The sequence below is a fragment of the Ornithorhynchus anatinus genome, chromosome X3 (genome assembly GCF_004115215.2).
Source record: "Ornithorhynchus anatinus isolate Pmale09 chromosome X3, mOrnAna1.pri.v4, whole genome shotgun sequence".
Classification (NCBI taxonomy): Eukaryota; Metazoa; Chordata; class Mammalia; order Monotremata; family Ornithorhynchidae; genus Ornithorhynchus; species Ornithorhynchus anatinus.
This window is the reverse complement of record NC_041751.1, coordinates 22225088-22237159: the sequence shown is the minus strand read 5'-3', so window position 1 is coordinate 22237159 and position 12072 is coordinate 22225088. Positions and strand designations below refer to the sequence as shown.

The 12072-nt window shown below is 48.2% G+C and overlaps 1 protein-coding gene across 1 annotated transcript in view; it reads left to right on the top strand.

Moving 5' to 3' along the window:
• CAGE1 (cancer antigen 1) overlaps nucleotides 1–11551 on the top strand; it is a 41534-nt gene extending 29983 nt beyond the window's left edge. Inside the window, exon 8 of the mRNA XM_029053616.1 lies at nucleotides 11429–11551. Coding sequence (XP_028909449.1) covers nucleotides 11429–11551 — 123 coding nt within the window. The remainder of the gene's footprint in view (nucleotides 1–11428) is intronic.
• Nucleotides 11552–12072: the final 521 nt, after the last annotated feature.

The following is a 12072-nucleotide window of genomic DNA, read 5'->3' as shown; positions in this document are numbered from 1 at the left end:
GATTGAATGAATGAATGAGTGGTGGTTGACAGAGTTTCCTCTACTAGTGAAGGTCAACTCAGTTTCAAGTAATACAGTTTCTTTATATACAGTTGGTATAACATCTGAGCTTCTCATTCTTTCATTCATTCATTCATTCATTCAATCGTATTTATTGAGCACTTACTATATGCAGAGCACTGGACTAAGCACTTGGGAGAGTACAATGCAACAATAAACAGACACATTCCCTGCCCACAACAAGCTTACAGTCTAGAGGCGGGGAGACAGACATTAATATAAAAATAAATAAATTGCAGATATATACCTATGTGCTGTGGGACTGGGAAGAGGAAGAATAAAGGAAGCAAGCAGATGGGAGTGGGAGAAGAGGAAAGAGGGGTGCTAGTCAGGGAAGGCCTCCTGGAGGAGATGTGCCTTCAATAAGACTTTGAAGGTGGGAAGAGTGTCTGTCAGATTTGAGGAGGGAGGGCGTTCAGGCCAGAGGCAGAGTGCGGGCAAGGGGTTGATGGTGAGATAGGCGAGATCAAGGCACAGTGAGAAGGTTAGCATTAGAAGAGTGAAGTGTGTGGGCTGGGTAGGAGAGTAGTGAGGTGAGGTAGGAGGGGGCAAGGTGATGGAGTGCTTTAAAGCCATGATGAGGAGTTTTTGTTTGATGTGAAGATGGGTGGGCAGCCACTGGAATTTTTTGAGGGGTGGGGTCACATGCCCTAAAATATGGACTGGAGTGGGGAGAGGCAGGAGGCCGGGAGGTCAGCATGGAGGCTGATATAATAATCCAGGTGGGATAGGAGATAGGATGAGTGATTTTATTAACATCATAGTAGTTTGGATGGAGAGGAAAGGGTGAATTTTAGCGATGTTATGAAAGTGGGACCAATAGGATTTATTGATGGATTGAATATGTGGGTCGAATGAGAGAGAGAGGAGTTAAAGATAAACCCAAGATTTCAGGCTTGTGATGGAAGATCACAGTACACAATATATAATTTAAGACAAGCAGCAGTAAATTCCAATTGGAGGAATTGGTCAGCCCTGCCTGATTCTCCCCCATTATAGAGGTCAGTTGGGCAAACACCACTCTTTCAGACTGATAAACCATCCAAGGTTCCTGACCTTGCAAAAGGAGGAATGACTCCATCCTGTCTCAAGATCTTGACATGCCAAGCTTCCCGATAAGGCAGACACCTTGACAGGACAAGCAAAGGAGGTGAGGATACATGATGAGAAATGAATTAATTGCCAAGAGGACCACCCGGGGTTAATAGAGGGAAAGTAGGGATGCCAGAGGGTACATCCCTAACTGTTACAACCAGCACATTGTGCCTGTGGCCACCCTCTAGCAGCCTCCATGCCTCTTCCCCCAACCCCGACACTCTGCCCAGAGACAAGTTGGGCTCGCTGCAGGAGCAGAAATTCTGCTAGTGGTGAGCTGACTGACTGGTGCATTTCAGCCTGCCCTGCGTCGCAGAGTGAAGGACTCCCCAACATTTGAGTTCATTAGGCACTCGTCACAGTTGGGATTTCTTTGCCATCTAGTGATCCTCATCTCAGCATTAAGATGCAGGATTCACGGACAAAGTAATTTCCCCCGAATAGCCAACCAGTCTCTCCTCTCTCACTGCACAAGCACACCTCCCCCGCAACACACAAACACACACACACACACACACACACACCCCACACACACCCAGCCAATCTGGGAAAAGAGAAATAAAAGTGTTTTTTTTTTATCCCAAGCCAGCTGCACTGGTATTATTTGTTCCAATTGTGCACAGTTCCAAGAGAGTGCTGAATTTAATAAACATACCCAAACAATTAAAAATATTTATTGAATGACCACATGGTATATCCTGGCATCATCTGGTTCTATATTTTTTTAAACCCACCCATCTGCTAATATTACTGGTACTTAATTCCCGAGTGCTGGTTTGCTGAATTTTGATTGGGTGAGATAACTGTCATCTGTTAAAATTATTTCAGTTTTTTAATGATAATAATAATAATGTCGGTATTTGTTAAGCGCTTGCTATGTGCCGAGCACTGTTCTAAGTGCTGGGGTAGACACAGGGGAATCAGGTTGTCCCACGTGGGGCTTACAGTCTTAATCCCCATTTTACAGATAAGGTAACTGAGGCACCGAGAAGTTAAGTGACTTGCCCAAAGTCACACAGCTGACAAGTGGCCGAGCTGGGATTTTTAAAAAACAACCCATGCTTAAGCGTGAAACAAATGTAGTGAGAAATAACCAAACAAAAGATGAGGATTACCATTATTTTCAGCCAGAATGGGCTGACATGTACACCCTTGGGAAGGTCAGGATTTTGTTTTTTTCTCAAGTGCAGTGATTGTCTGGCCTCAAATAAATAAATCTGTTCAACAGTGATATTTCATGACAAAACATTCTGCCTCATCAGCAAAATAGCCAGTTGGTGAAATACAGAAAAAGACTTGTCAGAAGCCTAAAACAAAATGAAAGCCGAACCAAGGAGCAACTGGCGTGGTCAAGTAAATTCTATGACTTTTGCCAGCTCTTTAGACATTTTTTCTCAGAGGCAAGCCTTTCACCAACAGTGAATTGTGTACTTAACATAGCCAAACAGATGCTTGACAGGTTTCCCAACAGATAAAATCCTGCCACAAATTCAAGATATGCCTTTATCTGTCATAATAATTCATGATTGAAGTGTGAAAATGGTCAACCCTATTGACAAGTATCAGGTAAAAAATATTAGGCTTTGGATGCAATAACTGACCTCTGAGGTGTTGCACAACTATCTTTTTGGGGGGGATATGTATGTAGTAATTTATTACAGTCCTCTAGACTGACTGTAAGCTCATTGTGGGCAGAGAACATGTCTACCAACTCTGTTATATTGTACTCTCCCAAGCACTTAGTACAGTGCTCTGTACACAGTAATGGTCAATAATTATGATTGGTTGATTGATTGTTGATTGAGAAGAAATGCTGGCTGTTTGGCCAATGAAGAAATTAAGCAAGAGGTGAAGTCATACTTAAAACTCTGATGGATTTCATTATAAAGAGGCAGAGACCTTCAGAGACACTTGCTTCAGTGTGCGGGCATGGTGCACCCAGTGTGAGTCAAAAGCATGAAGAAATCTGTTGCTTTTTTATGTTTTGTCTCTAGAGATAAGTCCTATTTTAAATTTAAACTGCATCATGCACCAGTAAGCACTTTGTTCTCAGTCGTTTGGAGTGCAACTGAATGATGTGATGGCATTGGTAGTTGACATATTGCTGACTGGATTCTTGCCCGGGCCCTGAATCCCTGTCAGTTCCAAGATGTGCAGGAAGAAGTGAATTTTGAGAATCAAGGCATTTTGATGCATAGCAGCGTAGGCTGGCTGTTTCAGGGGAGTTTGGCCTAGAGAAAAGAGCATGGGCTCATGAGTCAAGAAGCCTGGGTTCTTGCCCTGGCTCCTCCACTTTTCTTCGGTGTGAACTTGGGCAAGTTCATTTATTCAGTCATATCTATTTTGATGCTATTGTTACCTATTTGTTTTGTTTTGTTGTCTGCCTCCCCCTTTCTAGACTGTGAGCCCATTGTTAGGTAGGGATTGTCTCTATCTGTTGCCGAATTGTACATTCCAAGTGCTTAGTACAGTGCTCTGCACATAGTAAGTGCTCAATAAATACTATTGAATGAATGTTGCCGAATTGTACTTTCCAAGCACTTAGTACAGTGCTCGGCACACAGTAAGCACTCAGTAAATCCCGCCTCTGCTACTTGTCAGCTGTGTGACTATGGGCAAGTCACTTAACTTCTCTGTGCCTCAGTTACCCCATCTGTAAAATGGGGATTAACTGTGAGCCTCACCTGGGACAATCTGATTACCCTGTATTTACCCCAGCACTTAGAACAGTGCTCTGCACATAGTAAGCGCTTAACAAATACCAACATCATTATTATTATTATACAGTTGAATGAATGAATTTATTGAGTGCTTACTATGTGCAGAGCACTGTACTAAGTGCTTGGGAAGTATAATTCAGTGACAACTAGAGACAATCCCTGCCCACAACGGGCTCACTAGTCTAGATCGGGGGAGACAGACATCAAAACAAGTAACCAGGAATCAGTAGCATCATTATAAATAGATAGAATTATAGATATATACACATCATTAATAAAAATAAATAGATTTATAATTATAAATATGCACATATACACATAAGTGCTGTGAGGAAGGAAGGAGAAGTAGAGCAAAGGGAATGGGTCGGGGCAATGGGGATGGAGGGGGAGCAGAGGAAAAGGGTGGCTTAGGCTGGGAAGACCTCCTGGAAGAGGTGAATTTTAGGTAGGACTTTCATACATTCAGTAGTATTTATTGAGCGCTTACTATGTGCAGAGCACTGTACTAAGCGCTTGGAATGAACAAGTTGGCAACAGATAGAGACAATCCCTGCCATTTGACGGGCTTACAGTCTAATCGGGGGAGAAAGGCAGACAAGAACAATGGCAATAAATAGAGTCAAGGGGAAGGACATCTCGTAAAAACAATGGCAACTAAATAGAATCAAGGCAATGTACATTTCATTAACAAAATAAATAGGGTAATGAAAATATATACAGTTGAGCAGATGAGTACAGTGCTGAGGGGATGGGAAGGGAGAGGGGGAGGAGCAGAGGGAAATGGGGGGAAAAGAGGGTTTAGCTGCAGAGAGGTGAAGAGGGGGTGGTAGAGGGAGTAGAGGGAGAAGGGGAGCTCAGTCTGGGAAGGCCTCTTGGAGGAGGTGAGTTTTAAGTAGGGTTTTGAAAAGGGGAAGAGAATTAGTTTGGCGGAGGTGAGGAGGGAGGGCATTCCAGGACCGCGGGAGGACGTGGCCCGGGGGTCGACGGTGGGATAGGTGAGACCGAGGGACGGTGAGGAGGTGGGCGGCAGAGGAGCGGAGCGTGCGGGGTGGGTGGTAGAAAGAGAGAAGGGAGGAGAGATAGGAAGGGGCAAGGTGATGGAGAGCTTTGAAGCCTCAAGTGAGGAGTTTTTGTTTGGAGCGGAGGTTGATAGGCAATCACTGAAGGGGAGTGACATGCCCAGATGGTTTCTGCAGGAAGATGAGCCGGGCAGCGGAGTGAAGAATAGACTGGAACGGGGCGAGAGAGGAGGAAGGGAGATCAGAGAGAAGGCTGACACAGTAGTCTAGCCGGGATATAACAAGAGCCTGTAGCAGTAAGGTAGCCGTTTGGGTGGAGAGGAAAGGGCAGATCTTGGCGATATTGTAAAGGTGAAACCGGCAGGTCTTGGTAACAGATAGGATGTGTGGGGTGAACGAGAGAGACGAGTCAAGGATGACACCGAGATTGCGGGCCTGAGAGACGGGAAGGATGGTCGTGCCATCCACGGTGATAGGGAAGTCTGGGAGAGGACCGGGCTTGGGAGGGAAGATGAGGAGCTCAGTCTTGCTCATGTTGAGTTTTAGGTGGCGGGCCAACATCCAGGTGGAGACATCCTGGAGGCAGGAGGAGATGCGAGCCTTAAGGGAGGGGGAGAGGACACGGGCAGGGATGTAGATCTGTGTGTCATCTGCATAGAGATGGTAGTCAAAGCCGTGAGAGCGAATAAATTCACCAAGGGAGTGAGTGTAAATGGAGAACAGAAGAGGGCCAAGAACTGACCCTTGAGGAACTCCAACAGTTAAAGGATGGGAGGGGGTGGAGGCGCCTGCGAAGGAGACCGAGAATGACCGGCCAGAGAGATAAGAGGAGAACCAGGAGAGGACGAAGTCCATGAAGCCAAGGTGAGATAAGGTGTGTAAGAGGAGGGGATGGTCGACAGTGTCAAAGGCAGCAGAGAGTAATAATAATAATGTTGGTATTTGTTAAGCGCTTACTATGTGCAGAGCACTGTTCTAAGCGCTGGGGTAGATACAAGGTAATCCGGTTGTCCCACGTGAGGCTCACAGTCTTACTCCCCATTTTACAGATGAGGTAACTGAGGCTCAGAGAAGTGAAGTGACTTGCCCACAGTCACCCAGCTGACAAGTGGCAGAGCTGGGATTCAAACTCATGACCTCTGACTCCAAAGCCCGTGCTCTTTCCACTGAGCCATGCTGCTTCTCTGCTTTGAGAGGTCAAAGAGGATTAGAATGGAGTAGGAGCCATTGGATTTGGCAAGAAGGAGGTCATGGGTGACCTTAGAGAGAGCAGTCTCGGTAGAGTGGAGGGGACGGAAGCCAGATTGGAGGGGGTCCAGGAGAGAATGAGAGTTAAGGAATTCTAAGCAGCGATTGTAGACGACTCGTTCTAGGATTTTGGAAAGGAAGGGTAGTAGGGAGATAGGGCGATAACTGGAAGGGGAAGTGGGGTCGAGAGCGGGTTTTTTTAGGATGGGGGAGACGTGGGCATGTTTGAAGGCAGAGGGGAAGGAGCCATTGGAGATTGAGTGGTTAAAAATAGAAGTTAAGGAAGGGAGGAGGTCAGGGGCGATGTTTTTTATAAGGTGAGAGGGAATGGGGTCCGAGGCGCAGGTGGAGGGGGTGGCACTTGCGAGGAGGGAGGAGATCTCCTCTGAGGATACTGCAGGGAAGGATGGGAAAGTAGGGGAGAGGGTTGGTGGGGGGGAGGGGAAAGGGGGAGGGGTGACTTTGGGGAGCTCAGACCTGACTGTGTTGATTTTTGTGATGAAGTAGGTGGCCAGATCATTGGGGGTGAGAGATGGGGGAGGGGGAGGAACAAGGGGCCTAAGGAGAGAGTTAAAGATCCGGAATAATTGGCGGGGGTGACGGGCATGGGTGTCGATGAGGGAGGAGAAGAAGTTTTGCCTGGCGGAGGAGAAGGCAGAGTTAAGACAGGAAAGGATAAATTTGAAGTGTGTGAGGTCGGCTTGGTGCTTGGACTTTCGCCAGCAGCGTTCAGCAGCTCGAGCATAGGAGCGTAGGAGGCGGACACAGGAGGTGATCCAGGGCTGTGGGTTAGTGGAGCGAGAACGGCGGAGGGAAAGGGGGGCGAGAGAGTCGAGATGAGTAGAGAGGGTGGAGTTGAGAGCGGAGACCTGATCATCGAGAGTGGGAAGTGAGGACAGGGCGGCAAGGTGAGGAGAGATGCTTTTGGAAAGATGGATGGGATCGAGAGAGCGGAGGTCTCTGTGGGGCAGTAGCGAAGATTTGCAGGGGGAGGGAGTGTGAGAGATGAGGCAGGTGAGAAGGTTATGGTCAGAGAGAGGGATTTCAGATTTGGTGAGGGAGGAGATAGTGCAGCGGTAGGAGATGACGAGATCGAGGGTGTGACCGAGTGGGTGAGTGGGCGTGGTATGGTGGAGGAGGAGGTCGGCAGAGTGGAGGAGGGATCGCAGGTGGGCGGCAGAGGAGTCATCGGGTACATCCATATGGATGTTGAAGTCTCCGAGGATCAGAGTGGGCAGAGAGAAGGAGAGAAGTAAGGTGAGGAAGGGATCTAGGTGGTTGAAGAAGTCCGAGATGGGACCAGGAGGGCGGTCGATGACAGCAACAAGTATCTGGAGGGGGTGGTAGAGGCAAATGATATGGGCTTTGAAGGAGGGGAAGGAGAGGGAGGGGGGAGGAGGGATAGTGCGGAAGCGGCAACGGGGTGAGAGGAGGAAGCTGACGCCTCTTCCCTTACCAGTGAGTCTGGGGGAGTGGGAGAAGGAGAGGCCTCCGCTGGAGAGAGCAGCGGCGGAGACCGTGTCTTCGGGAGTGAACCACGTTTCTGAAAGGGCGAGGAGGAGGAGAGAGCGGGAAAGGAAAAGGTCATGGACGAAAGGTAGTTTACCTGTAATGGGGCGGGGGTTCCAGAGGCCACACTTGAAAGTAGCTGTGGGTGCAAGGGGGAGGGGGAGAGCGGGGGGAGGGGAGGGTTTGGATGGGAAGGAGGTGGCAGGGCCCTGGACAGGGAGAGGGGGATGAGGGGTAGCGGTGGGACAGGAGGACTGGGATGGGGCGTGGGTGGGGAAGAGGCAAGGGGGGAGGGGGGGGAGGAGGGGGTTCGGTGGGGGGAGGAGAGTAGGGGGAGGGGGAAGAGGAGAGAGCGGGAAAGAGCTGAGCGAGAGGGGGAAGGGGAGGATAGAAAGAGGCGGGAGGGAGGAGGCGGGAGGAGAGACATGGTGAGGCCAGAGAGGTGGGTGGCAGCACTGACAACAATAAACAGTAACAAACGAAATCGGTAATATAGCAACATGATACAGTATGATACAATACAATAGTGTTAATAAGCGGGCGATGACCAGGGTTGGGGGTAGGCTTGATTAAGGGTCGACCTGATCAAACTCAAAGTCAAGCGGCTGGTGAGGCCAGGGAGGTGGGTGGCAGCACTGAAGACAATAAACAATAACAAGCAAAATCGGTAATATAGCAACATGGTACAGTATGATACAATACAATAGTGTTAATAAGCGGGCGATGACCAGGGTCGGGGGTCGACCCAACCCGACCCGATCAAACTCAAAGTCAAGCGGCTAGCGGTCGAGAGAGTCCTGGAGCTCATGACCAAATGTCTCTGAGGCGGTGGCGGGGGCCCTGAGGTTGTCCGGGGGGTGTTGCGGGCGTAGGCGGTGGCTATGGTAAGGTAAGGACTTCGAAGGGGGGAAGTGTGTTAGTTTGGTGGATTTGAGAAGGGAGCGCATTCCAGGCCAGGGATAGGACATGGGCCAGGGGTTGATGGCAGGACAGGAGAGAACAAGGCACAGTGAGAAGGTTAATACCAGAGGAGCGGAGTATGTGGGCTGGGATGTAGAAGGAGAGAAGGGAGGTGAGGTAATAAAGGGCAAGGTGTTGGAGAGCTTTGAAACCAATAGTGAGGTGTTTTTGCTTGATACGGAGGTTGATAGGTAACCACTGGAGATTTTTGAGGAGGGGGGTGACATTCCCAGAACGTTTCTGTAGAAAGATAATCCAGGCAGCAGAGTGAAGTGTAGACTGAAGCAGGGAGAGACAGGAGGTTGGAAGGCCAGAAAGGATGCTGATGCACTAATCCAGCTGGGATAGGATGAGTGATTGTATTAACATGGTAGCGGTTTGGATGGAGAGGAAAGGGCAGATCTTGGTGATGTTGTGAAGGTGAGACTAGCAGGTTTTGGGGACAGACTGGATATGTGGGGTGAAAGAGAGCAGAGTCAAGGATGACACCAAGGTTATGGGCTTGGGTGACTGGAAGGATGGTAGTGCCGTCCACAGTTAGAGGAGCCGGTTAGAGGAGCAGCGTGGCTCAGTGGAAAGAGCCCGGGCTTTGGAGTCAGAGGTCATGAGTTCGAATCCCAGCTCTGCCACTTGTCAGCTGTGTGACTGTGGGCAAGTCACTTAACTTCTCTGTGCCTCAGTTACCTCATCTGTAAAATGGGGATTAAGAGTGTGAGCCCCACGTGGGACATCCTGATTCCCCTGTGTCTACCCCAGTGCTTAGAACAGTGCTTGGCACATAGTAAGCGCTTAACAAATACCAACATTATTATTATTATTATTACAGTGATGGGAAAGCAGGGAGATGACAGGATTTGGGAGGGAAGATAAGGAGCTCAGTCTTGGACATGTTGATTTTTAGGTGGCGGGAGGACAGCCAGGTGGAGATGTCCTGAAGGCAGGAAGAGATGCGAGCCTGGAGGGAGGGAGAGAGAATGGTAAGAGATGTAGATTTGGGTATCATCTGCGTAGAAATGATAGTCGAAGCCGTGGGAGCAAATGAGTTCACCGAAGGAGTGAGTATAGATGGAGAACAGAAGAGGACCAAGAACTGATCCTTGAAGAACCCCTACAGTTAGGGGATGGGAGGGGGAGGAGGAGCCCATGAAGGAGACTGAGAATGAATGGCCAGAGAGACGAGAGAGGCCAGAGGAATAAGAACCAAGAGAGGACAGAGTCAGTGAAGCCAAGGTTGGATAAAGTGTTGAGGAGAAGGGGATGGTCGACAGTGTAAAAGGCAGCTGAGAGGTGGAGGAGGATTAGAATAGAGTAGGAGGCATTGGATTTGGCAAGAAGGAGGTCATTCGTGACTTTTGAGAGGATGGTTTCAGTGGAGTGGAGGGAACAGAAGCCAGATTGAAGGGGGTCCAGGAGAGGGTTGGAGGAGAGGAATTCAAGGCAGCAAGTATAGACGACTCGCTCCAGGAGTTTGGAAAGAAAGGGTAGGAGGGAGATGGGGTGATAACTGGAGGGGGGCAGTGGGGTCAAGGGAGGGTTTTTTTAGGACGAGGGAGACGTGGGCATGGTTGAAGGCAGAGGGGAAGAAGCCGTGGGAGAGTGAGTGGTTGAAAGATGGAAGTTAAGGAGGGGAGGAGGGAAAGAACGAGAGTTTTTATGAGATGAGAGGGAATGGGGTCTGAAGTGCATGTGGAGGGGGGTGGCACTTGAGAGGAGGGAATCTCCTCTGAAGATAATGCTGAGAAGGATGGGAAAGTAGAAGAGCGGGTCGAGGGGAGCGGGGGGATGGAGGAGAGGGAGAGATGACTTTAAACATTTCGGTCCTCACTCCCCCGCAACTCCTAGCGATTATATACATAGCTTTAAACTCCTTTGCTTCCCCATACCTGTAATTTACTTTAGTGTCTGTCTTCCCTATTAGACTGTAAGCTCCTAGAGAGCAGAGAACATGACAGAGAACACATCTGTTTGTTGTTGTTTTCTACTCTCCCATGCTTGTAGTACAGTGCTTTGCACATAGTAAGTGCTCAATAAATACAAATGAATGAATACTGATGTTACTGGGGGTGACATGGCCTCGGCAGAAAAGGGGGGTTAGGTTTGGGGCGGGGCAGCTGTAGGCACCGGATCCTATGTGACCCCAGTAGGGCTATAGAATGTAAGGCAGAAGTCCTGGTGATAAAGGAGTCAGATGAAAAGCCAGGAATATAAATAACATTTATTATTATGGAGAAGCAGCGTGGCTCAGTGGAAAGAGCCCGGGCTTTGGAGTCAGAGGTCATGGGTTCGAATCCCGGCTCTGCCACTTGTCAGCTGTGTGACTGTGGGCAAGTCACTTCACTTCTCTGGGCCTCAGTTACCTCATCTGTAAAATGGGGATTAAGACTGTGAGCCCCATGTGGGACAACCTGATTCCCCTGTGTCTACCCCAGCGCTTAGAACAGTGCTGTGCACATAGTAAGCACTTAACAAATACCAACATTATTATTATTATAACATGGCATGCAGAAGATCAGGTGTGCCAAATGGGTGGAAGTCAGCTGTTGCAGAGAAGATGCTGGCATCCCATGATGAGAAGGACAAACCAGGAGACCTTCATTCCAGTCTCTACTCTGCCCCTGTCCTATGTGATATTGGGCAATTTAACCTCTCCAGGCCTCAATTTCCTCATCCATTAAAATAGATATAAGATAGATTGTCAGTCCCCGCTGGGGCAGGAACTGCAACTCATCTCATAACCTTGCACCCCAGTGCTTATCACATCAACAGTGCTACAATAACTCCCATAATTAAGCAATTTTTGTGAGCTTTCACAAACAGAATTCTTTTTTCAAGTTCATGATTCACCCCCATGAAGCTTGTGTGGAAGCAGTAGATTTGACAGTGGTTCCTGGCAGAGCTGAAGATTTGGAACTAGAAGTTGCCATCTTCAAGGAGTTTTGACTCCAGGGGGAATAATTTCCCGCTTACACTCCAACCTGGAAAGTATTGCTCACCAAGGCACATAATTAGCAAAGCTGCACAAGTGCATTGATCTGAAGGAATTACAGCAGGAAGATGACCAAATTCTGCAAAGTTGGAATTAGCTTCCACCTACATGCAGCCCAATGCAGAATGTCAGCTTTGCTCTGTTAACCAAATTAGGCTCTCCCTGTATTATGACCCTGTATCTACCCCAGCACTTAGAACAGTGCTGTGCACATAGTTAGCGCTTAACAAATACCAACATTATTATTATTATTATTAGGAAAGCATTCCTCCCACATGAATCACACCAGAAACAAATTTGCACTCCTGATTAGCAGAAGAAAGCCTGAATGCATGCATGAAGCTTAACTTGACCAACTATGAACCGGCCTATAAAGTCAGCAACACTATGACACAGGATCAGAAGTCCCATTAGAAAGCAGTAATATAAATACAAACTTGTTTTTTAGTTATTGTCATTATTAATTAATGTCATT